Genomic DNA, 24,378 nt, shown 5'->3' with positions numbered 1-24,378 from the left:
CAAACCACTTTTTCTCGTCAACAGTCCAACACTTGTCCTAAACTGGTGCGCTGTCTTGAATCTCACAGTTCTTTTACCGTATCAGCTGGCCTATATAAATGAAATGTACACATAACCTTTCACCCACAACAAAAATTCAAAAATCTCCTTCCATACTCTCACAACAACAACCAAAAAAAAAAATGAGTGCAGCCTGCCGAGCTTGGGTGGTAGCAGCAAGTATAGGAGCCGTGGAGGCACTGAAAGACCAAGGAGTCTGCAGGTGGAATGGGGTTCTGAGATCAGTCCACCAGCATGCCAAGAACAACATGAGATCCTATTCCCAAGCCAAGAAACTCTCCGACCCTTCGTCTTCTGCAATTTCTATGACGATGAAGAGATCACAGGAGGAGAAGGTTAAAAAAATCATGGAGTTGAGTTGTTGGGGTCCCAATACTGTTAGATTTTAGGCGCTAATTAGGTATTTTAAAGATTTTATGTTTATGAGTATGGATCTGTCATCCCCTTTTTACATGAATTATACGGCTTAATTTCATGATTACTCGTTGAATCGTTTGTTACTTCCTTTTATTTTATTTTAATTTTTTGCGGAATTAGCATTTCTTGAAAGTGAGAGCAAATTAAGAATCCTTGGGCCTAAAGTTAACTTGCGGCTTTGGTCAAAAGATTAAATGCTGCCTCCCTAAATATACAATTTAAGAGAAATTTTGCAATATGTATACCAGTCTGATTTTTTCTGTTTTGTTTTTGCGTTCCTTTTAGTTACTATGTGTCGTCATTGATAGCAATTTAATTAGAATTTTAAAGGACGAATCAAAATTAAAAATTGGATGAAAACGGAAAAATGCAAAACTGAGATGAAAAAGGGAAAATAAGAGAACAAGATTAAAATAACATACTAACCCAGAAATTCAAAAGAGAATTCAAAAGAGGATTGGTGAAGGCACTGGAAAACTGAAAAGAAAATGGGGCACTGAAGGCATAAAAAAAATATAAATAACCAAAACGCCTTTAAATCACCTTTCTCAAAAGAACTTGGGAGCTTAACTATCTTCAACCCTTCCTATCTATGGAGGAACTCAATGCTATTGATGATACACATATTGGAGATCCTTTGTGTAGTGACAGGTTGATCTGGCCGGAGACCAAAAATGGGCAGTACTCAGTGAAGACCGGATACCACAAGGAGCAAGCCCGTATCAGCCCCCCGGTGTATCCCGAGTCGGGTTTGGAAGGTCATCTGGAAGCTTAAAACGCCGGCAAAGATCCGAACTTTGATGTGGAAAACCTTACAACGGGCTCTTCCGACGATGGATGAATTGTTCAAAAGGCGTTCTGCTCCCAATTCGACTTGCCCGATTTGTCACAATCAGGATGAATCGATCGAACACTTACTGTTATTATGCCCATGGGTAGAACCCCTCCGGTTTGGGGGAATTCTCAACCTCAAAATTGACAGGGATGCGGTTTCGAGCTGGGTGGAGTGGGTTCTCTCTTTCTCAATGGAGCATGGCGGTCCTAATCATGACAGAGTGGCCCTCCCTTCGTATGTTGCCTTTTCATGTTGGCACATTTGGAAAGCGAGATTCAAATTTTTGTACAATAACTGTCCAATCAATCCCACACAGGTTTTATGTGCTATCTCCAATTCGGCCGGAGCTTTTTTCGAAGTTGTGAGAAGGAACCCGGATCCCTCAGATCAAGGTACGGTGGCTGTTCGTGAGCCCAGGTGGTCTACTCCTCCCACGATGTTCACAAAAAATAACGTTGATGCCAGCTGGTCTGCGCCGGCGTGCTCGGGCTTTGTGGCAGTTGTTCTTCGGGATGCCGATGGCTTTTTTGTTGCGGCAACCAGGCATGCTATCAGGGCTCCGAGTGTGGGCGCAGCGGAAGCGATGGCTATCCTAGAAGATTGTGAGTTTGGATTAGCTCTGGGGCTTCGAAAGGTAATTGTGGAGTCGGATTCCTTTGATTCTGTTTGCTCTCTTTCGGAGTCTCTCGAGCTGGGCAGATGGGAGGTCTTCCCTTCCCTTGCGAAAGCCAAAAGGTTAGGGAGTCTTTCCAGGACTGTCGCTAGTCTTGGATTCCAAGATCAACCTGACGGCGGACTCATTGGCATCGCAGCAATGTGTGGAGATGCGCGATATTTCTTGGGTCAACAGACCCCATCTTCACGGGTTTTTGTGCTTCAGAATGATGAGTTACCCTGCCCTTCTTAATGTAATAGGGGCAGTGGAGGGGCGACGCGAAAGCCTTTGTTGTCCGTAGTTTTTCTTTGCTTTGTTGTCTGTTTGCCTTGTTGTAGGTTCTCCTTGTATTGACTGACATATATTTGCCCGGGTAATGAATTAACCAGTTTTCAACCAAAAAAAAAAAATTGTAAAATAAATAAACAATAAATTTTGGGACAAAACACCACATAAAAGCTGGACGCGTATGAAATGGTCCATAACCATGACTCCATAGGCATACGACAACCCATATATTTTTTTTGTTTGTTTTAATAAGCCGGTTCATAAGATTCATACGTCTCGTGAGACTTTAGTAACCAAAAACAGATATATTGAGATTCAGATTAAAGTATTAATTCTTGTTTGTTTTTTAAAATTGAATTAGAATGGATTACCCATTAAATTCGAAGTATATTAGAGGTAGGTGGAACTTTTCATTTTCAGACGACATGAAAGAAACTTCTCCCTTATTTAATTAATCCTTCTATATATCGAGAGGGTATAAGTGAAATTTAATATTTGATACCAAAGGAGGCCTACCAGTATGCCAAGTAGTCAATGATTCTTGTCATCCAAAATGCTAGGAGCAGGTAAAAGAAAATTATAGCAATAGTCTCTTAACTTTAACTCAATTGGACTAATGGTTATTCAACTAAAAATTCATTACTATTGGTTCCTTAACTCATTAAAACGTGCAGCTATAGTCATTTTCGTTAACTCGTCAAAATTCCATCAAAATGAGTTATGTTAGAAGAACTATTACTACAATTGGGTTAAAGTTAAGGGATCATTGCTCCAATTGGGTTAAAGTTGAAGGACCATTTTTTCAGTTAGGCTAAATTTGATGGACCATTGTTACAATTTTCTCATTTGGTTTTACATATTTGGCCCTCAATTCAGCCTCATATGTGTGGCATGTGACTTATTTGACAACAGTTATAACGGAATTGAAGAAAATGACCATACTTGCACGTTCTAAGGAATTAAGGGACCAATGGTCATGAATTTTTAGTTGAGAGACTATTACTCCAATTGAGTTAAAGTTAAATGATCATTGCTACAATTTTCTCGGTAGGTAAAGGTGCACAATACTGCTCTATAGTTTCAAGCCTTGATATAATAAACAAGAATAATATTTGGCTACTCAAAGATGAGTAAGAACTCCTACTCAAAATTATTAGTATTTTAATCGCAAAGTTTTGTGCTAATGATTATAACCGTTCATACTATGAATCACACTGTAAAAATCATCTCTGCAAAAATAAATTGAAACTAAGGTCATTTAGTCAATCTATTTTAGAGAATACATAAACAGTTCGTAATGCCTTTATCAATACCGTTCATTTGTTTTTAAATAGTTTGATAACTAAACGACTTTAGTTTTAATTGATTTTTTGTAGAGGCGATTTTTATAGGCTGGTTTATAATATGTACTATTCTGATTATAAACACAAAGTTCTATAAATTAACAACGAACAATTTTGAGAAATTTTGAGTAGAAGTTCATACTCATCTTTGAGAAGTCAAACATTGTTCAATAAACAATAGACCTAAAAGTGTCCTCCAATATTATTGCTTACCCAACTTTTATTTTATTTTAATTATTATTAAAGGTTCAATTTTTGGACAAAAAAAATAAATTAAAGTTTAACTTATTGTGGTGAATATTATTAATTTTTAGGTCACTTTCTGATGTTAACATGCATGTTTTATGTTTTCCAGATTTTACAACGAAATTTCCGCTACTCTTGGATTTGATGTTTGAGCTGGAGATTATGATTAATTTATAAGTCAAGGTTTAGAATTCTGTAAAAGGGATAAAAACTTGTGTAAGGTTTTGCTTGTCTTTAAACTTTGTTGAATAGCACTACAATTCAATCAAAACTCGTCACATGATAAGTTTTAAATATAATCTTTTATAATTTTTATATTTAAAACTGTAATAATTAATTTTCCTACTAATTTACTATATACACTATGAGATATTGAGATTATCTAATGGTTCTTTTTTTTTTTTTCCACTTCTCTCTCTCTTTCATTTTTCTTCCCAAATTTTCTCTACCATCTTCTTCCCCACTCTGTGCTTTTCCTTTCTTCATAAGAATCTGGGGGAAAAAAAATTAAGACATTAAAATTTTCTTCCCAAATTTTTTTCTACCGTCTTCTTCCACACACTACACACTGTATCTTTCCTTTTTCTTCGTAAGAATATGGAAAAACAAATTAAGACAATAAAAAAATTTCCCCAAATTTTATCTACCATCGTTGTCCCCACTCTGTGATTTTATAGGCGTTGTTAGTTTGATTTTTCTCTATCTGCTTGACTTTTCTTATGTGCACGCAACCTCGATTAAAATTCATATCTAAGGGATTTTCACCTCTAAAATAAAAACCCCAATTCCTCTAATTTAAATAAAAAGTTTCCATTTTAAACTAACATGAAAGTTTAAAGGTGCCGTTCGGCATTCTTCTTACTTTCCAATGCTGCACTCTCATCAAGGGATATATATAAAATATACCAGCAAATTTATTTATGTTTATTATTTGAGAATATATGCGACGTCCTGGGCAATGAAATGTTGCTCATAATTGAAAAAATGAACAAAAAGCTAAAAATGAAATATGTGTTGGATTTTTCTTTTTTCATTTCATGATAGTTGGAGACGAAGGCTTAATTGTTTCTTCTCCATATTCTTATCAAGAAAGGAAGGACACTAAGTGGGGAAGAAGACGATAGAGAACGTTTGGGAAGAAGAGAGAGAGGGAAAAAATAAACTATTACATTAATCTCATGTTGTATATTAATTAGTAGGAAAAGTAATTAGGAGAGTTTAAAATATAAAAATCATAGAAGATTAAATTTAAGACTTGTCATGTGGCGAGTTTTGATTGGATTGTAATATCACTCAGCAAAGTCCAGTGACAAGGAAAGTCTCACACGAGTTTTTTTTTCTTTTTCCTCGAAAGGTAATATATGAAAAATGTGCGTGTGCATGTGTTAGCAGTTGATTGATTGTCAATGTGATAAACAAAACGCACAAGAAATATTATCACATTACGTGTGTGACTATTAACTATTGACGGAAGTATGTCTCACAACCCACAAACGGCTCATTGTTTCGCGCGCACAAGCGGAAAACAAACTGTTGAGACCACAGCTCAGAAAACAATGGCGTTTGGATTTCTCATTCACAAAAACGAAAAGGAAAACAAGGGTGCTAGTCGTAAGAAAGGAGTGATGTCGCTATCATATGCTTAGTTGGGCTGGTCGCTACGCAAACCCGTCCCAACCTGGGGGCTGTTTCTCCAAAAGCCCGGTGGAACCGCCGCTTGTATTTCAATATATATCCCAAATCCAGGTTGCCTCACACCTTATATAAATCCGTGTACGTACACACACCTCTCTTTACACCAAACAAACCTACTTTATCTCCCAGATAGACCTACTTATTACCAGAACTTAAGCTAACCTTTCAACTGAAAGGAAAAAAAAAAGAAGAAATACCAGATCCTATGTTCAATCTAAAAGACTACTTCCTGTTCAAGCATCTCTGCAATGTCCAATAAGATGATGAGAAGTAAAAATGAGCCGGATGAATCATTGAAAAAAGTTATGTATTTGAGTTGTTGGAGTCCCATTGACACATGTACGTCTTACTTACATATATATTTTCCTTTCTGGGTTCATTTGTATTGGTTTAAGGAACCAATGATAAGTGTAAACTGTGAAAATCTAATGCCACTTAATTCACATTTCTCTTGAATTTATTATCCACTGCAAACAAAATCTAAGTAGGCATTTGAATGTTAAGGAAATGGCCCCTTCTATTGCTTACTTTTTATTCCAACAATAATTGATATGCCAATTTTTTCTATGATGTGGGATTCATGAGATTATGTTATCATGTAGGACCCATGTAAGATTTATTTTCTGTAAGAGAGTTAGTGTAACGGCATGAGAAAATAGTTAGTACGGGCAATATTACTCTTCATAAAAGATTGAACGAATTTAGATTAATGTTGTTTTATGATCGAGTTTCCTTGAGAATTTGAGAAAGAATCATAATCATTAAATTTTATTAAATAATTGTAAGTATCCCTATTTAATGTTTCTTTTTCTTTTTTAAGTAATTGTTTGTAAGTACTACATTTATATAATAACATCTATCTAGTGGGAAAAAAATGAATGTCACATATTACCCCTACTTTTTTAGGTGCCAAATGAAAACATTTTTGACCTTATTGTTAATTGCAGAGTAAATATATGTCCTAGTTGAGGGTTACATAAGACAAATCATGGTGGAGGCGAAATTTGTTTTCGTGACATGTCAATCAACTAGCCTATCGAGTGATTGGTCATTGTTTTAGTGACAAATGTAATTGTAATTACATGTTAGTCATACTTTTGGTTTAATATTTTGATATCGATATACCTTGACGAAAAAAATTAATATCGATCATTTGAGAACTTTAGAGGTTTTAGCATGTATTCCTTAGGATCTTTGGGTAAAATCCTTGTAAAACAAGAATTATGAACTTTAAATCGTTAGAAATTTCATTAAAGGGTAATGTTTCTTGCACGCTATTTTTTTTTTTGTCTTCTAATCCTTCTTCAATTTATTCAATCCAAGAGTTAGTATTAAGCATGCGTCCCACGTTTAACAAAATTTGTTGCCAAAAAGTAATTGTGACTCAGTTACGATTTGGTACTTAGATTGAAAAAAGGCAAAAAAAAAATAAAAAAAAATAAAAACAAAAAAACTTTGGTAATGCTTTGTTGAGAATGAGCTCTGTCATGGTCAGTAATCTATCTTATTTTGTCTTAGCGTAGATATATACTTTCAAGTATGAATACTTTCTATAAGAAAGTATTAATTCCTAACAAATATTTTATAGAAGAAACATATATGTAAGAAGTTTAAGAAGTTTTCTTTAATATATATTAAGGAATTCCTTATGTAAGGAAACCAATCACTCCAATTTGATCAGTTAGGGTGTGGTTGTTTCCCTTCACTAGCCCTCACTGGATTGGACTAGACTAATAGTTAGTCCAGTCCCATGTTTGTTACTTCACAGGACTAGCTTTAGTGGAAGTAAGCCGGACTAGCCTCGACTAAGGACCGTGCTAAACGGTCTTAGTGAGAGATGTCTTGAACCATGGGACTAGCTAATCCCTTCGATCGCTCTCTTCTCGGCTCTTCTATCTGCTCGCGTTCTCTCCCTCTCTCTTCGTCCCAACCTTGAATCGTGAACAAAGACCTCGATTCGAACTTCAATCGGAGAACTCATAAGCTCCATCATCTGATTCACCTTCGCTCAGATCGATCACGCCCTCCGATTAGGCTCCTTCCTCCTAGACCTCAATTTTCGACAACAAGGACTTCGGGCTCCGTCCACCTTAACCTCCTCCACTACTACCTCTGCTCCGCCTTGCCCCTCACATCTCCTTCCTTGCTTCCCACAACCAGAAAACCCATAAAAATTAAACCCAGAAAAATTGAACCTAGAAAACCCAGAAAAGGGAAAGGGGAAAAAGACAATGGCACAGATAAAATGGCAGAGAAAGAGGAGAGGGGAGGGATGCAGTGGGCTAACAAAAATATGAGAGAGGAAGATGAAATGAGGGGAGAGATGCAGTGGGCAGACAAAAATATTAGAGAGGAAGATGAAATGGCAGAGAAAGAAGAGAGGGGAGCGACGCGATGGGCGGACAAAAAAAATGAAAGAGGAAGATGATTCTAGAAAGGAAGATGAAATGGCAAAGAAGGAGGAGAGGGGAGGGATGCAGTGGGCAGACAAAAAAATGAGAGAAGAAGATGATTCTAGAAAGGAAAATGATAATTTAATAATAAAATATTAGTATATATAGATTAAATTAATGATAAAATATTGTAAATATAAATTTAATAATATAATATATGAGTTCTGCTTTTTAGTCCAATACGGTATCAAACGCTTCACTAAATCAGTCCAACTTAGTCTATTCTAAGCCAGTTCAACTTAGTCCCTGAAACTAGTCTACTCCGAGATAATCCGATGCAACAAACGCACCCTTAATAGATTAATTAAGCTATTAGTTTGATGCATAAATAAAACCAGCTTGAGCTGAGCCTTTATCTTTAATGATTGACGTGTGTGGTTTCAATTTAAATCTATCCAAACCGGCTTAAATCCAAATCGAACCAAAATGTTTCGAAATTAAACCGAACCACGACGTCATGCATCTTACACTTACTCCTAGTTTATTTACAAAAATAGAGGACGGCTTTTTTTTTGGAGTATTTCTTAAACGTCAAGAAGCTTTCATCGAATCTGTTGCCTAATTAAACTAGAGATACTTAATGATAGGGTTGTTTTCCAAACCACGTGTTAAAACATTATAAAAACCAGAAAATAGCAGCTGATTTAGAAAACCAGCACCACAAATCTGGGAGCTACATAATCCTGGATTTCCAATTCAGTCACAGTTTTCAACAATCCCACTCAGAGTTCTTCCCCTGTTCCCCATATATATATATATATACATACACGTTGACATGCTTTTCTCAGCAACAAAAAAGAAAAAAATCCTACTCCCTTTATTTGTTGAGTGATCAATCTTCCCACCTTACAAAAACAATCATATCTTTATATCTTCCTTTCTTTCTGCTCTGCGATTTCGATAAAATTAGGAAAAGAAGAAGAAGAAGAGAGAGAGAGAGAGAGATGGGAGGTGAAAGGCGGGCGTGCAAGTTTGAGATGGCGTTGAAGTCCATGCAGCGCAAGATCGATGTTTCGGCTGCGGCAGATCACTCATCAGCTGCTCCCAATGAGGCCAAAACCGGTTGGCGCAATATTATTGCTGCTAGGGCTGCGAGTCCGCCAAATACGATGGCCCTTGAGGATAAGAGAAGAAGAGAGAAAGTTGAAAATCTTATTCACTTAGTCTGCTGGGGACCCAATTAAAAATTAGATTATCCTTGTATCATTTTCTGTTAAGATGATGAGGGGTTAGATATTTGCAGCAAATTCCTTTAAAAATTTTGTTGCGATAGAAATGGTGGCCAGGCCTATAACTTGCAAACTGTTTGTGGAAGAGATGATATGTATAAATATAAACAAGTACTATTATACAATTTCTGGTTTATTTTTTACTTGATGTATATAAGTCACGAGGCCTCCTTCTTTTTACGAAGGACTCTCACTTGGTGTTATTATTATTATTTTTTTAGTACATGATATTATTTCCATTAAGAAGATAGAGAGCTGGGTTAAACCTCATAATAAGTTAGTAATAATATGGTTCAAATTCATTTTGGATGAGCATTGAATATAAGATCTCTTACTTACCAATAAAAAGGAGTACCATTAGACTGTAGTACTAAATGGTCATGGGGTGATATTATTCACCTAAATTATAACACTATGTATTTTTCTTTACTTAAATTATACACATAAAATGATATACGTAATAAGTTTTCTTGATACATAAACACAAAAATATCTCCTTTTCATGAACTTCTAGTAGTAAGACTTGTATGTATTTTAACCTTATTCAATTTGCTCATTGACCTATTGAAGAGAAGAATCCCCTTGCATAATTAGTGTCCCTTCTTCAGTTCTAACTAGGAGATCTTCTATCCTTATAAGTTTAAATTATGTGTCCCTTCTTCAGTTCTAACTAGAAGATCTTATATCCTAATAAGATTAAATTATGTGCATAATTTTTCTTTGTTGTAATCACATAATATTTATCTTCTCGTCATGGAAAGGGTGCTTCCTTTTTCTTGTTGCGGTACCATGGAGATTGAGCCCATGATTTGGGATTTGAGATCTGTGATTTATTTATTAAATTATTTTATTACAAACAATACTCAGTACTAATGTACAAAAAGAGAAGGTGTTTGAACTCAAATTGCAAGTTTGCAAAGGTCTAAAGAGGAAGGCCCAAAGGCAACCCACCAGTTTTCGAGATCCGTGGTTTAGATCTTGAAGTTTAGGTTCGGGTTTATTAATCTAAACTACATTAACAAAACTCTATTTGTTAACCAAACGAGGGTAAAAAGACAATTGTATCTTCTACCACTAAACAAAATCATGGGCAGCACTCAAACTAAATTTTACAATTGTTTTCCAAAATCTTACCTAAGGGTGATCCTCACATCCTCTAATTTTAAAAAATAAAATATAAAAAAAGAAAACTCCTCTCTCTAATTCACATTCCTTTTTTCTCCCCTTCTCCTTCCCATTTTAAAATAAAAATAAAAATTATTTTCACACACAAAGTGCGGGGCATATGCTAGTAGGTATTGAATAGTTCTATATACACCCAAGTTCCATTTCTGGACACCCGAAATAATTTAATAAAGTTCTAAAAACACCCTTTTTTTACTTTTTATAAATTTATTTTTCTATGGACCTATCCTAAAACTATACAGGGCCCTTGCTATTTATAAGAGTAAACGTGAAAAAGAATATTATTAAACCTTGTACTGGCGTTGAAGTTTGGTACGAGTTTAAGGTCGGAGTTTATGCTTTTGGGCTTATCTAGTGTGCTTAAGATCCAAGGCCTGAAGATTGTTGGATTTGGGTCATGATCCAGGGTTCGATGAGGCCCTAGAATGGAAGCGTCATTATTCACCTAATCAATTCCTAACCACCACGCTAAATACCCTGCACACCAACAACCTTGGAAACATTTTTGCTCACCACCATTTAGTATAGTGTATGCTCACTATTTTATTTATCACAGTTAGATGAGTTTAAATTTTGAGATCCATTATCATAGTTAGATGAGTTTGAATTTTGAGATCCGTGTGGTAGATAGACACAAATCTCAAAATTCAAATTCATCTAACGGTGATAAATAGAATGGTGAGCATACATCAAATAAATAGTGGTGAGTAAAAATATACTCGACAACCTTAGGCAACTAATCTTGTAAATGCAATTAACAAATCCACACCTAATTTCCCCCATTTTCATACCATCATTAAGTAACCATACCCACCTCAACCCAATTAATTAATTAATAATTCCCATTGCCTTTTCGCTTACGTTAATTAATTCCTTCACGTTGATAAGACCATACCCACCTCAAGCCAATTAATTAATTAATAATTCCCATTGCCTTTTCACTTACGTTAATTAATTCCTTCACGTTGATAAGACTCAACAGGTTTGCCCGTTACCGTGGGAACTTGTATTAGCATTTAGATTCGAACAAAGTTTCATGTTTAGCTACTTGAAGAGAGATCAATTTTTAAATCACTTTATGATCGATTTACAGAATTTTATATTTACAGTCAAAACTATTAATATTTTAAATTATTATGTAAAAATTATTTATGTAAAAACTTAATTAAAATAAAAATCATTAAATGTAGCAAATAGATAGACGATTTTTAATACTTTTACCAACTTCATCTGTATGTTTTTATACACCAAGCAATCTCATATTTCATTAATTTTTTACGAAGATTTATAAAATCAATTATTCCAATCATAAATATGAAATTTTGCGAAATGGCTCTTGTTTTATGAATTACTCCTTGTGGTTTGAGTAGCTTCTTTTGTTAATCACAAAATTTTACTATTTATTTATTTTTATTAACGTTTGTTTTCTTTTGTGAGTACTTAGCGTTTGTTTTCTTTACAAGGTTTCTTCTAAGAAATCTCTACAAATGTTTTGTGAAATGCAACAATTATTGATTTACTTTGCTTGCTAGTACTAATAAATAAAATTTCCAAAAAAGTTAGATATCTCTGTCCTTTTCTAATACATTCAATATGACGTAGGGGAGTAGGCTAAACATAATCAAGATAATTTGATTCGAATTTGTCTTTGGCGAGAAAGACGAAATCGAATGAAATACCTCTTATTTACTGATGAAGACTAGAGAAGAGTATCATTAGACCAGACTACTAAGTTGCTTAATATCACTCTTTTAAATCAAATGAAACAAAAATTTCTTATTGCTTGGAGCTTTGAGGTGATTCGTTACCTACCTATAGAACGTAATTAGTCGTACTAATATGAGAATTTAAGACGTACTTAATATGACTCTAATAAATCTCACACCTAATTATATTTCCTATAACTTATTATTTTACTATGTTGCTTAGGTACACATCAACGGTACAAAACATACAAATTTCTTAGATCCTAGTTTAACCTTAAAATAACTTAAATCCAAAGTATAAGGGAGAGGAATATTTACCACACTTGAGAAATTGATGCCCAAGAAATAACCTAAACGCCAATTAACGGATGCGTCCCATTCAGCGACAGAAACGACATCATTTACCCAAACCCCACGCACCAACTCCCCCTCTCTCTATGTCGTCGTCACAGCGGAACGATTTATCGTTTTAAGCACGGCAGTTGCAAAGCCCCCAAAATCATCGCGGTCAGATAAATAGACACGTGGTGGGTTCAAAGGCCAATACGACACGTAGCTTAATGTCAAGAAAGTGACCCCTGGAATCGCTAATAAAAAAACTACACGTGGCGGATTCAGGCGAATTAACTGGAATGCGTGGCAGCATATCATTTCCTCCCATCCGATTTATGTCTCACACCCTGGCAGACTTCCACTCTAAAATCGCAGATGGACTGAGAGTGTCAGAGAGAAACAGAGGAGCTCCCGGCGATTCTACAGAGAGAGATTTCTAACCGACAGACGAAAGCAAGCGACTTCAATCACCGGCTGTCTAATTGGATGCCACGTATCGGATTCCGGTGAAGAAAGCATGGCCGTCGTCGACAGCTTCCAACACCACCGGCACAAGTCGGCCTCGGACGCGAAGCTCTTCACCCTCTGCCCGTTCTGGCAGTCGGGAGGCCAAACATCGTCCTCTTCTTCCTCTTCCACGCAGAACCTCCACGGCTACGGATTCAAATCCAACCCCAAAACGGTGTCCTCCGTCGCGAGATCGCTTCTTCCTCCTCGCCGTCGACTCCGGCTTGACCCCGCCAACAAACTCTACTTCCCTTGTATGTCGTCGTTTCTCATTTGAACGCCCTCGCTGACTTTACCTGGTCAATTGGGGATGAAGTTTTGACTTTTCGCTTACTCTACCTGCATTAGTTATAAAGTGCTTTTAGGAAAAGCACTTATTACTGTAGCTGACGAATTATGTACTTGTGGGTTTAATTTTGTAGATGAACCTGGGAAACAGGTGAAAAGTGCGATCCGATTGAAGAACAATAGCAGGTCACATGTAGCTTTTAAGGTGTTTTCTTATTCCTCTGTGACATCAACCTGAAAAGTTATGTTGTTATAATTACTTGCATTTTAAGCAAGAATTTAGAATGCATTTATTTATTTCTTATGTGGGTTATGATGCATTTATTTACATGCGTTACTTAAATTTATTTTGTTGTTCATTTTTCCATGTGATTTTTATCAATTTTTGTGTGTAGCTTCGTTGACCCGTTGAATTGTTTTGCTTTGGCTCCTTTAGTTTCAAACTACTGCCCCGAAAAGCTGTTATATGCGTCCTCCCGGAGGTATACTTGCTCCGGGAGAAAGCCTAATTGCGACCGGTAATGGCCTTGCACTTGCTCTGTTGCTACAAATAACAAATGTTTATGTTTTGGATGCTCCACTGGTGGATAATTTACTTATTTTTAACTTTAGATTTAATCATTGTTTTTATTTTTCTTATTGACTATGGATTTGGTGATGGATAGTGTTTAGGTTTGTGGAGCAACCCGAGAAAAATGAGAAACAATTGGATCAGAAGACCAAGGTTAAGTTCAAGATTATGAGCCGCAAGGTGAACGCAGGAATCGAATATGCGCCTGAGCTGGTAATATAGTTCTCTTTCGCCGACTTACTGCTTATCGTCGTAGCACGTTTTGTATTTTATGCCTACATTGACAGGATAATGGAGTGCTAGTTTCCAGTTGTTCATATTATGCTTATGCTACCTTTATTCAGCTTTTGTGGAATTTGATTTTGTAGCTTGCTTACATTTGTGTTTTTTGGTCGGAAATTATTATCATCAGTTTTAGTGTTTTGTTGCTTTTAAGATCATACAGTTGATGATGTCTGTCGGGGTCATCTAATAGAATTGGATCATACAATTGATGACCTTAGTTTTGCTTAACTGACCTGTTCTTTTCATCCAGTTTGATGAACAAAAGGATCAAGTGACCGTTGAGCGAATTTTGCGGGTTGTATTTTTGAATGCAGAGCACCCTAGTCCTGTAAGTTCCTGTGACTCATTTAATGGGATTTGTGCTTCCATCTCTTAGAGAATACCTTCTCTCCAGCATTTGACATTGTGGATTATAGGCTCTGGAAAAACTGAACAGACAGTTGGCTGAAGCTGAGGCTGCACTTGAAGTGCGTAAGAAGCCTCCTGCGGACTCAGACCCTCCTCGGGATGTTGGGGAAGGCCTTGTAATAGACGAATGGGTATGAATTTTACCAATAACATCTGATCCGTAGTTCAATGGGCTAAACGTTTAGTCTTATGTGCTTATGCATAACATTTTGATTTTTTTTTTGCTTTTCAGAAGGAGCGAAGGGAGAAATACTTGGCCCGGCAACAGGTTGAAGCAGTGGATTCGGTGTAAAAACTGTGATTACCTTTTTCTGTAAGTGCTTTTGGATTGGAAGGGAGGTTCTCATATTGTAATGTTGTATTCTTTTTGCTCATCGGTTTTCGGATAAATGGTGGGGAGGTTATCATAGTGTGAGGAAGTAGGTATTGAGAACTACTATGGAAAGTAGTTGGCTCCGGGTTGAGCTGCCCTTTTGTAGATATTGGGTTTTGCTTTAGGATGAAAATAAGTGAACAACTCTATGGCAATCAGTGTGCTTGTACTTGTGTATTTTCAATGTTGAGGTTGAGGTACCCTAGTGTTCTTGGAAATTTGAATTCTCGTCTTTGACAAGGTGATATTTTAAACTATCATAATCTATGTGGACGAGGATTAGAACTTCGGTGCTAGAAGGTGGGTGTAATGCCGTGGCCAACGGACCTATTGACCTACTTCTCATATGTACAGTACGAAATTTTATGGGTTTGAATGTACAGCATGTAAATTGTCCATCATCATCTTTCAAACAGGTAAGTTGTGATTCAAAGAATTAAATTCGAAAATCCGAAAAGAATGTTTATAATCGTGAATGCAGATTTCTCTCCCATCTTCTAAATATCAAATCGCAGAAACAAGAAAGGAAAAACACAAACTGAAAGAAGAAAAAAGAAATCAGTAACCCTACTCTGAACACATCCTGTACATAATTGTCCTCCAATCCGGCCCTGCCGGCCATCCAGCCGGCAGAAACACATGTAACCGTATCAATTGTCCGGCAGCTGAAAGTTCTGCAAACCAAAAATTTGATGGGAAGGGTTCTGAACGAAGAGGGCCATGCCACATTTGGCTGGATTGAAACCTTCCCACAAGGAGAAGTTGATGGTTCCAGAAATGGTCTTCTTTGCAGCAATGTCTTTGACAGTGCAGAGCTTTTCGAGTCGTCGGACGACAAAGTCGTTGGACAGGACACGTCCTTGGTTCTCTCCCTTGGGGCAGTCGGTGATCAGCCCGTTCTCGTACAGCGCCACCATCACATTGACACCGTAGTTGTCCACCTTTGACCTCAATGACCCTGTTAAGGATACTTGCAGGGAGTCCGGCGATGACCTTTGGAATGTTGCCTGTTCATCCATAACAAAACCAATTTGCTAGTAATTATCCTTCACTATTTGGCAACTATTCTTAATTTTCATATATGCAATTGAACACCAAAAAGTGAAAACTCGAGAAAGTAGATTTCAATTTTCAGTAGTTTTCACATGTGTGTGTGTGTGTGTGTGTGTGTGTGTGTGTATTTTAAATTAGAAACTACTTACCAAACAAAGTTCCAAGTTTCTGAAAAGTGAAAACAAAAATGAAATGATGATCGAACATAGCCTTAATTTTGTGAACGGTATTAGCCAAGTGTGACTAGCCACAAGCGATGAATTTACTCTAACAACCAAAACCCTTGTGATGGCAACATTTTAATGTCCAAATCTTAGTTTAGACTTACGAATAATTACGTGACCTCTTGTTTAAATACATAAATTAGATTCAAATCTAACAACGTAACGTTTCAGACATGATATAATATGTATCATAAAATAATTCAGATTCAAAGTTTAACAACGTAACATCTTATATCAATATAGGCTTTTAAAAGACATAGTTACTTAATCTACCTTAGTCTTTAGCTTTCTACAAAAGTTAAGACACTTCGAAAGTTATCATCCACCATTTGAGAAGTGACAAAATTGACATTGCATTTTAGGTGTACCAGAAAGTTGATGGGGTGTACATGTCAGGTAATAATTCCTCCAAATTATTTCACTTTGGTACGAGATAAGCATAGCAGTCATGCTTGAAGGTTAAAATATGATTAAATAAAGATAAAGGTGTTGATAGGCCTTTGATTGTATCAAGTTTTAATTAAGACTAATACAACGAATCTAGATTAAATAATTAGGGTGACAATCATAGAATGAATTTAAGCACTTGCAAATATAATTGTAATAAAAAGCGTGTTACGCGTTGACTTGGCAACATTTATCATTGCATCTCACGTTAAGAGTTTAATTTTTCCTTCCTTTCTTCTTTAACCTCTCCATCTCAAATTCAAATCCTCTCTCTTCCAATCGTCTAAATTAGTATAAAATACCGTTTATTTTTAAATATACAAAAATATATTTATTAGCCTTTCAAAAATTTCATTATACCTCTTTATGAATGTTACTACAAAATAAAAATTTTGAAGTGCAGATAATAATTTTAAAAAACAATAACGAGAGCAGATGAGAAATGCGAACCTGTAATGCGGGTGCAGGATATCTAGGTGCATCCTTGATCGACGTTAGCAAGGCACTCTCATCATTGCCAATACATTGGGCCCTACCTTGAAGCACAATCTGGGGGGTGAACATGGTGTCCAGACCCAAGGCCTCGACATAGGCCTTCTGCCGTACAGTCCACTGGCTTGACCCATATGGGTCCTTCCAGCCCATGTAGTCCCAGTAGTCCACGTGGAACGCCAGCACCACCACAGGAGGCAGGTCTGTCCCATCAAAATCCCCTCTCCCAAGCCTCGACACCAGCAGCTCTGCCACCGGCGAGGTGCTGCAGCCCTGCGACGAGAACAGCTCCACCAGCACCGGTCCGCTCCGCTGCTGCTCCTCAGCGGAGACATGCGCTGTTGCCCCTGCAGCATGCTTTTCATGGGACGTGCGGGATCCTCCTTTTGATCCAAAGCAAGCGAGGAGACCACGCGCCATAATATTATTTACGTCGTGTCTCGTCGCCTAACTGGTGTTGGTGGTGGCGGCGGCGGTGCGGCAGCGACAACGCAGATCAATAAATCAGCTCAAAAAGAGAGAGAAGACAAAAAAAATAGTAAATGTAGGTTTTTGATGTGGGAATATAAAGAGAGATTGGAAGGGAGGAGAGTCGGTGGATGGTCGGGAGGGAAAGGTGGCCAAGAATATTCTATAAATTTGTTGCTGGTTAATTAGGGGCGGTGTTGAATGCAACGGTGCCGTTTCAGGCAAGAGTATGTGGTTGACACGTAGGTTGTCAGGGTTGGGTTGCATGTCGTTTGTGAAACAAATAATAAAAAGAGCAATTCCACCAGCCACATATGCGGTGGAAAAGCTGTCGTTTTAGCGTGAGGGTTTGATGGAAGTCGCAGACAACCTTCTACCTACGTTTTTTGTCACCTTTTTAATTGGTTCTTACAGAAGACATGATCTAGGACAGCTGGTGTTTTCTAAAGTTTATTACAACAAAAAGAAAAGAAAAATAATGGTCGGTGACCAAAGAAGTTGAAAAAACAACCGATTTTCTATAGACACAGGATTGGACGGCAGACCAAAAGCATCAGCGAAGCTTCTGGCTGACCCGCACTGTGTGAAAATGGATGTGATATTGTTGTTATGTTTTCGGCCGCGGAGTCCAGAGTTTTCAGCGGGGAAATCAATGCACTTTTTAGTTGTCTACATAAAATTATATAATAGTAAATTTGAAAGTAGTAATTGAATGTAATAAATTTATAACTTTGCATAAATCAAGTTTTAATTAGATTTAACAAAAAAAATATTCAAAGTTGCAACTTGCAGTAGAAATAAAACATGTATCTTTAATTTTGTTCATAACAACTTACACCTAAAAGGAAGAAATACCAAATTGAAATTTCAAGTATGAATTCTCACAATTCAAACAACATACAAATAAACTCGATCAAGGATAAGCATAAAATGGTCAAGAACTTACTAATTGATGAGAAAAATCAATAGACTTTGGAAGAGTAAAAAGAGATGTCTGACTTTGTCTCTCTATATGTCTTTGTAGACGATTGGCATTTTGGAAAAATGTGTGGCTTTTTTTCTAGAATTCTAGCCTTAAGGAAGCTAAAAGTTTTGGATTGATAGAAATTGGAATTTACAGCTGAAAAATTGCTAAGAGATTCAAATTTTAAATTATATTATATAGATAATATGATGTGATGATTCATCATTCAATCCTTCTTTATATCACATTATATACTTCACAAAATATAATTTAAATTTTTTATCTCCCTCACGTTACGTCGCGATTGTATGAAAATTGACATTTGACAACTGCATGTTAATTGTCAATGGCAAAACTCAAAAAGTCACCCTCCAGGCAATAGCCTCCAAAACTTTCATATCAAATCAATAATATAAATATGCTCATTTCCACATAAAAGATTCTCTTCGGATTTTTTCTATCAAGTTCACTAAACCTAGTGATCTGAATCTTTAAAATTTAATTCAACGATTAAAATTATTATAATTTTTAAAAAGAATCCTTATTTTTAGTCATTAGATTAAATTTCAAAGATCAAGATCACTGAATTTGATGGACTTGATGAAAGAGATCCGAAAAAAAACTCTTCTGTTATTTTTAGGATAGGAAATGCGTGTGATATTTATTTCAATGAATAAAATAATCAATGTGTTGAAAGTTTTTGAATATTCTAAAAAACCGTGAGGGGTATGAATGTTGTAATTTAATACTACTAAATTTCAGTATTAGTTGCAGTTATCAATTTATTTAGTATTTATTAACTCTTATTTTTGCTAAAAGTAGTTCATAAAATGGCTCAAATAATTAGTCTTTATAAGCTTGAGGACGCCCGAGTTGGACACGCAGTTAAAAAAAATTAAGAGAAACAATTGGAAGTATAAGATGGAGATGCAGGGGTATGCAAAGCAAGCGCTCTACCATTTGAGCTACATCCCAAATTTCAATGGAATTCTGATTCATTATTTGTTACATTAAAATTTCTGAAATCAAAGCAAACTTCGACTGGATTAGACCTTAAGAAATACATAATATTTCGACTCTTATGATAATTCGGACTACGGAATGGACAGGTAGACCAAATAAAATTGAGCAAAGGCCTAATCCAAAAACTTCTGTGATTCAAAATGGTTCAAGACTTAAAACAGGGCCTCTTTTGAAGATGAATGGCCTAGCTAGTCTTCATTTTCTAGCCATTGTTAGCTTAACATTAACATATATAGAAAACTCAAATTTATTTACGGTTGAAGAATACAAGAATTCAACGTCTAAAAATAAATGAAGTTTGGTATGACCTTATATTATGTGGTATCACTTCTAAAACTCTTTGACCTGCCATGTTCATGCTCTACCAATTGGTTTAGACAAGTGGGTTTTCCCCAGCCAAAAGGAGAGAATCAAATGAGTGGGACGGACGTTCAATAATTTAGGTCCAAGTTCTTCTTTCGTTGCTTCTATTTATTCCGTCTCAAACACAAATAATCTCTCCATGAATTTTGGAAATCTGTAAAACTGATGATTGGTGACAAGGGATAAGTGCACTAGATTATTCTTTAAGATTTTGGGTTCATCGTGTGATATGACTCATCAGAGTATGAAAAACGAAAAGGTTACAAAAACAGTTGGATTTTGAACTTTCTCATCTTTTTGTGTACTGACAAGAAAAATATAGTTTGGAAATTAATTAGCCTGCACATAGCAATGCACCATCCATCTGCAACCACTTGATTTTCCCAGCTTCTTCAAATCTCTGGAATGCTTGAATACTGACCCCTCATGCATTCACATCGTTCCAAACGATGGCCGTAACTAGACAAAACATAACCATGCAATCATATATAGTAGATGGACAAATGGCAGAAACCCAATGATCAAGCCATAGAGGACAAGCTACCTCTCCCAAAACTGATTGGAACCGGAAACAGATTGCAATTTTTCCTGCCACCTACACTTCGTGAGAGATACTGCCATGTGATCAGGTCATGTGGCAAGAGATAAAAAGAGAAAAATATTACCCGATTACACTCAAGACTTTTCCCTCGACTTAATATGGACTCATCGGCATCAAAAGACAAGTGGTGGTTACTAATTTGGCACATTGCAAAGCACATGATGGGGGCCACGAAGAAAGAATATCCACATATACGTGGCTGAGTGAGTAGCACCAACTATATATCCCTTGGTTCCGAGCTCGATATAAGCTGCACCACTACCACCTTATATATCCACAACTAAATCCAAAAAAGATCAAATTTGCTTCACTACTCTTTTCCAACAAAGTTTTTTCTTGTAAATTTCTTCTCCATCTTGTTAATAACCATGCTGGAGGGCAAAGCAGTCATCGTTGAGACTGACATGCTTCAAACCATGCAGCAGAAGGCACTTGACTTAGCTTCCAAAGCCCTTGATTCATTTGATATCACTGAAGCCACTGAGATAGGCCGCTTCATTAAAATGGTACTCACTTAGGAGGAGTTAGGACCGCTTGATAACCATGTTTATTTCATTTTTTAGATTTTGGATTTTAGGTTTTAGTTTTTATTTTTCAAAAAAATTGAAAATTGAAAACAATATCAAGCCATTATTTGAAAACTTAGAAAATGAGCTTTCAGTTTTCAAAAGAAGGGATTTGGTGCTCATATTACATGATTATCAAAAGTGAAAACAAAAAACGAAATGATTACCAAAAGACCACTTATTAGGTGCTCATATTACATTTGTTTTCACTTCAAATTTATTTGACGAGTGCTAGCTTGCTTAATTATCAACAAATATAACAATCTATACGAATTATTGACAATTTTATTAAATTTATAAATTTTTTGTTTCTGCAGGAGTTTGACAGGACATATGGACCTGGATGGCAGTGCATTGTAGGAACAGATTTTGGTTCCTTTGTTACACATTGCCAAGGTTGTTTCATCTATTTTTGCATGGGCACCCTTGCAGTTTTGCTGTTCAGGGGAGCTGCAGGTCCAGAAGCTGAGGCAAAGCAGCCGTGTGCAGCGGCCTTGGAGCCAGTACAAGCATGAAGTTCTTATTTCTTCATCACTTTGTGCTTTTTGTCTACCCTGTCTTTGTAGTAGTGTAGGCTAGGTATTAATACTGAAGGAGAAATTCTGAGGTTTGAATTTAAGATTCACCCATTCAGCTAGCTGTTTATATATATTTTCATCATGTTTAAAAAATGACTTTTATGCATGTGTTTAATGGTCCTCCTCTCTTCCCCTGTAGGCATCTTGGTTGCTAGTAAGTGTTGTTGATAATTGCAAGTGTACGATATCGTTCAAGTAATATAGTGATGAGTAGAGTGTTATTAAAAAAAGGATCAAATTAACCTAAATTTACTATTAAAATTGACTTCAAACGAAACTTAAATAAAAGAAGGATTACGTTGACAAATTCAAATATGCAAAGAAACGAAAAGAAAGTAAAAATAACAATTGATCGAACATGAAGTAAAAGTGAATGAATTACAAAAGATTAATATATGGAAGCACTAGGACATCAGGTTCCTCGTTCTCAATCCCATCTAATCCGGTTATTCATATTAACATCAAATTATTCCCATGTTGGTAGCAATTATCCCTTGATTCATCAATATTTCATATCAGAATATACTAACCGTGTTTCTAACTATCTACCCATGCTATATCTAGCTACATATATAGATAATTGAAACCCTTTACGCTAAATGGATAATTACACAATACTACACAAATCATAACCAGTATGTCTACTCAATTATGTAATTCATAGTAATTGTTATTAGAAGCAATCTACCAAACCCAACCTGTCAGTCATAATTTAGTTCTTCACACAAATAATGGCCAGTTATTTGATAATGACAAAGCACAATAACAATTACTCAACATGGAAAATAACTGATATTAATATAGAAAAACGAGAATTATATGTTTATGATAAGAGTACACCCTCCTCCTAGCAAAAAGACTTAGTTCATGATTAAACTAATGACAAACATGGATTCGATGACATGGAATAAATCTTGAACTCCAACATTGTATTTGAGTTTGTGTATGCGTTGGGAAATCTTGGAGCCTCTGTGAAGTTGTAAAACTGGTAGTCTGTAAGTGTGCGTGATATGATCCTCTCCAAATTGCTTGCGGCATTGGGTTCTTTTCCTTTATATGTGCCTTTTGGAATCTCAAAAAACCCAACTCCTTTTGGGAAAAACATCGCCGCATGCTTTGCACCGCTTAATTATATTGGGTTTCCTTTAATGATCCAATTTTTTATATGATGTACTATTGCATTCTTTGCTCCAGCCCATCAATTCACATCCCACTTGGTAATTCTTTGTGTTTCTCTAATTTAAGCTTCCAATTCCCTGCTTTATTCACAAATCATCTTTTCTACAAAAACTAACACAAGACACATTAAACTCACCAATTTAATATAAAATAATGACTAAGTTATAAGTGTAAGAGGTATGAAACTTGCATATAAAATCAACCTAACAAATACCCCTAAACCTATATTTTGCTAGTTCTCGAGCAAAACATAAAATGAAAACAAATAAAATTAACTAAAACAAAAACCTAACTAAGCCCATTTTCGCCGGCGAAACGATTGCATTGAGCATGTGCAACAAGCCTTTAAACCCCCAGGTGTCCCTAGTCGGAGGATTCGTGTCTCCTGAGGGTTTACCAGTTACGCTACCCACAAACGCTTTACTAAAAAGCAAAGGTGTTACAATTATCACTTCCACCAATTAATGAAAACCAACGCATGCCAATCACACTTCCAAAACTAAAGTTATGCCCTTATAAGTCAATGCATCACGATGGAAAGTATGTAGCCAACATCCCAAGCACTTAGGCTTCAAAACATCCACACTTGGCGTGTGTACAAATTCGCCTCGACTCTAAGCCTCACTAGATATCACTCAATTTTCTCACATAACCTAAGCTTTCACTCTTAAAAAGCATATGTGATGATTTTATGCAAAAGGAATCAATATATACTCACATATGATCAACATTGAAAAACAGCAATTTCTGAAAATAGATTTCATGAAAGGAATCGAATACTAAGAACATAGGTATCAACCTTCACCAAATAAGCTAGACTTCCCCATAAATCCGTTAGGTCCTTGAAACGGTTGTAACGTAAGGCTAGGTATTTGGGCTAAGAAAGATAAGGAAAAACAAGAACTTGAGAAACACCAAGACTTCTTTGTATGTACGTAGGTTGGCACCCCTTTGAAACTTGATGTACGATTTGTGGTGTCCAAGACTCATGTTATATGAATGGTACAATTTCTCTTTTTTTGTCTTTTTCTTGACTCTTTTTTTATTTATTTTTATTCTTGAAATAATTACAAGAAATAATAATAATAATAATAAGACACATGGTACCTTGGTACACGCCACTACTTTGATGTAGAACTCAACCTTGATTTCTTTTGGTATCACCTTGGTATCTCTCAAGCTATATGGTATGGCTAATATATGGTAGAATGGATAAGAATTTTATGTGGATGATGAAAGAAAAGGCTAAGTGTTTGGCTTCAATGGGGTTAATGGAGCACACAAAAGGGTAGGAAATAGGCTTTGTAGTAGTGGAAAACATGCATAGCCTAACATCATTTTTATAGTTCCGTCTAACCCAATGGCAAAAATGCCCAACATATATTAAAGTTCTTTAGTACCCAATACAAACTAATGTCAAAGAGATCATAAAATTAAAGAAAGAAATTGAAAAGTGTTTAAGTGTAGAAACAAATAAACCCTCTCAAGAAAAGCATAGGCTCAACAACTCACATGGGTAGTCTCCACTATTTCTCCACATCAT

The 24,378-nt window shown here is 36.1% G+C and overlaps 5 protein-coding genes across 5 annotated transcripts; 4 read left to right on the top strand and 1 right to left on the bottom strand.

The window, feature by feature from the left end:
* On the top strand, positions 1-541 carry LOC137741370 (uncharacterized). The gene has a single exon (XM_068481090.1). The coding sequence runs from the start codon at positions 99-101 to the stop codon at positions 447-449; it is 351 nt and encodes a 116-aa protein (XP_068337191.1). The 5' UTR covers positions 1-98; the 3' UTR covers positions 450-541.
* A 769-nt stretch (positions 542-1,310) lies between these two features.
* Positions 1,311-2,219, top strand: LOC137742850 (uncharacterized). The gene has a single exon (XM_068482795.1). The coding sequence runs from the start codon at positions 1,311-1,313 to the stop codon at positions 2,217-2,219; it is 909 nt and encodes a 302-aa protein (XP_068338896.1).
* Positions 2,220-12,826: 10,607 nt separating this feature from the next.
* On the top strand, positions 12,827-15,262 carry LOC137743347 (vesicle-associated protein 4-1-like). The gene is made up of 7 exons (XM_068483224.1): positions 12,827-13,206; positions 13,375-13,445; positions 13,677-13,758; positions 13,906-14,024; positions 14,347-14,424; positions 14,513-14,635; positions 14,737-15,262. Exons 1-7 carry the CDS (start codon positions 12,963-12,965, stop codon positions 14,794-14,796), a joined length of 777 nt encoding a protein of 258 aa, XP_068339325.1. The 5' UTR covers positions 12,827-12,962; the 3' UTR covers positions 14,797-15,262.
* A 70-nt stretch (positions 15,263-15,332) lies between these two features.
* On the bottom strand, positions 15,333-17,641 carry LOC137743345 (uncharacterized). The gene is made up of 2 exons (XM_068483223.1): positions 17,052-17,641; positions 15,333-15,884 (listed from the first exon to the last, which is right to left on the bottom strand). The coding sequence occupies exons 1-2, from the start codon at positions 17,511-17,513 to the stop codon at positions 15,528-15,530; spliced, it is 819 nt and encodes a 272-aa protein (XP_068339324.1). The 5' UTR covers positions 17,514-17,641; the 3' UTR covers positions 15,333-15,527.
* Positions 17,642-20,777: 3,136 nt separating this feature from the next.
* LOC137743879 (uncharacterized) lies at positions 20,778-21,731 on the top strand. Its single transcript, XM_068483812.1, has 2 exons — positions 20,778-21,018; positions 21,396-21,731. The coding sequence occupies exons 1-2, from the start codon at positions 20,881-20,883 to the stop codon at positions 21,591-21,593; spliced, it is 336 nt and encodes a 111-aa protein (XP_068339913.1). The 5' UTR covers positions 20,778-20,880; the 3' UTR covers positions 21,594-21,731.
* Positions 21,732-24,378: the final 2,647 nt, after the last annotated feature.

The sequence above is a fragment of the Pyrus communis genome, chromosome 8, assembly GCF_963583255.1.
Source record: "Pyrus communis chromosome 8, drPyrComm1.1, whole genome shotgun sequence".
Classification (NCBI taxonomy): domain Eukaryota; kingdom Viridiplantae; phylum Streptophyta; class Magnoliopsida; order Rosales; family Rosaceae; genus Pyrus; species Pyrus communis.
This window is presented reverse-complemented; position numbering and strand designations above follow the sequence as displayed.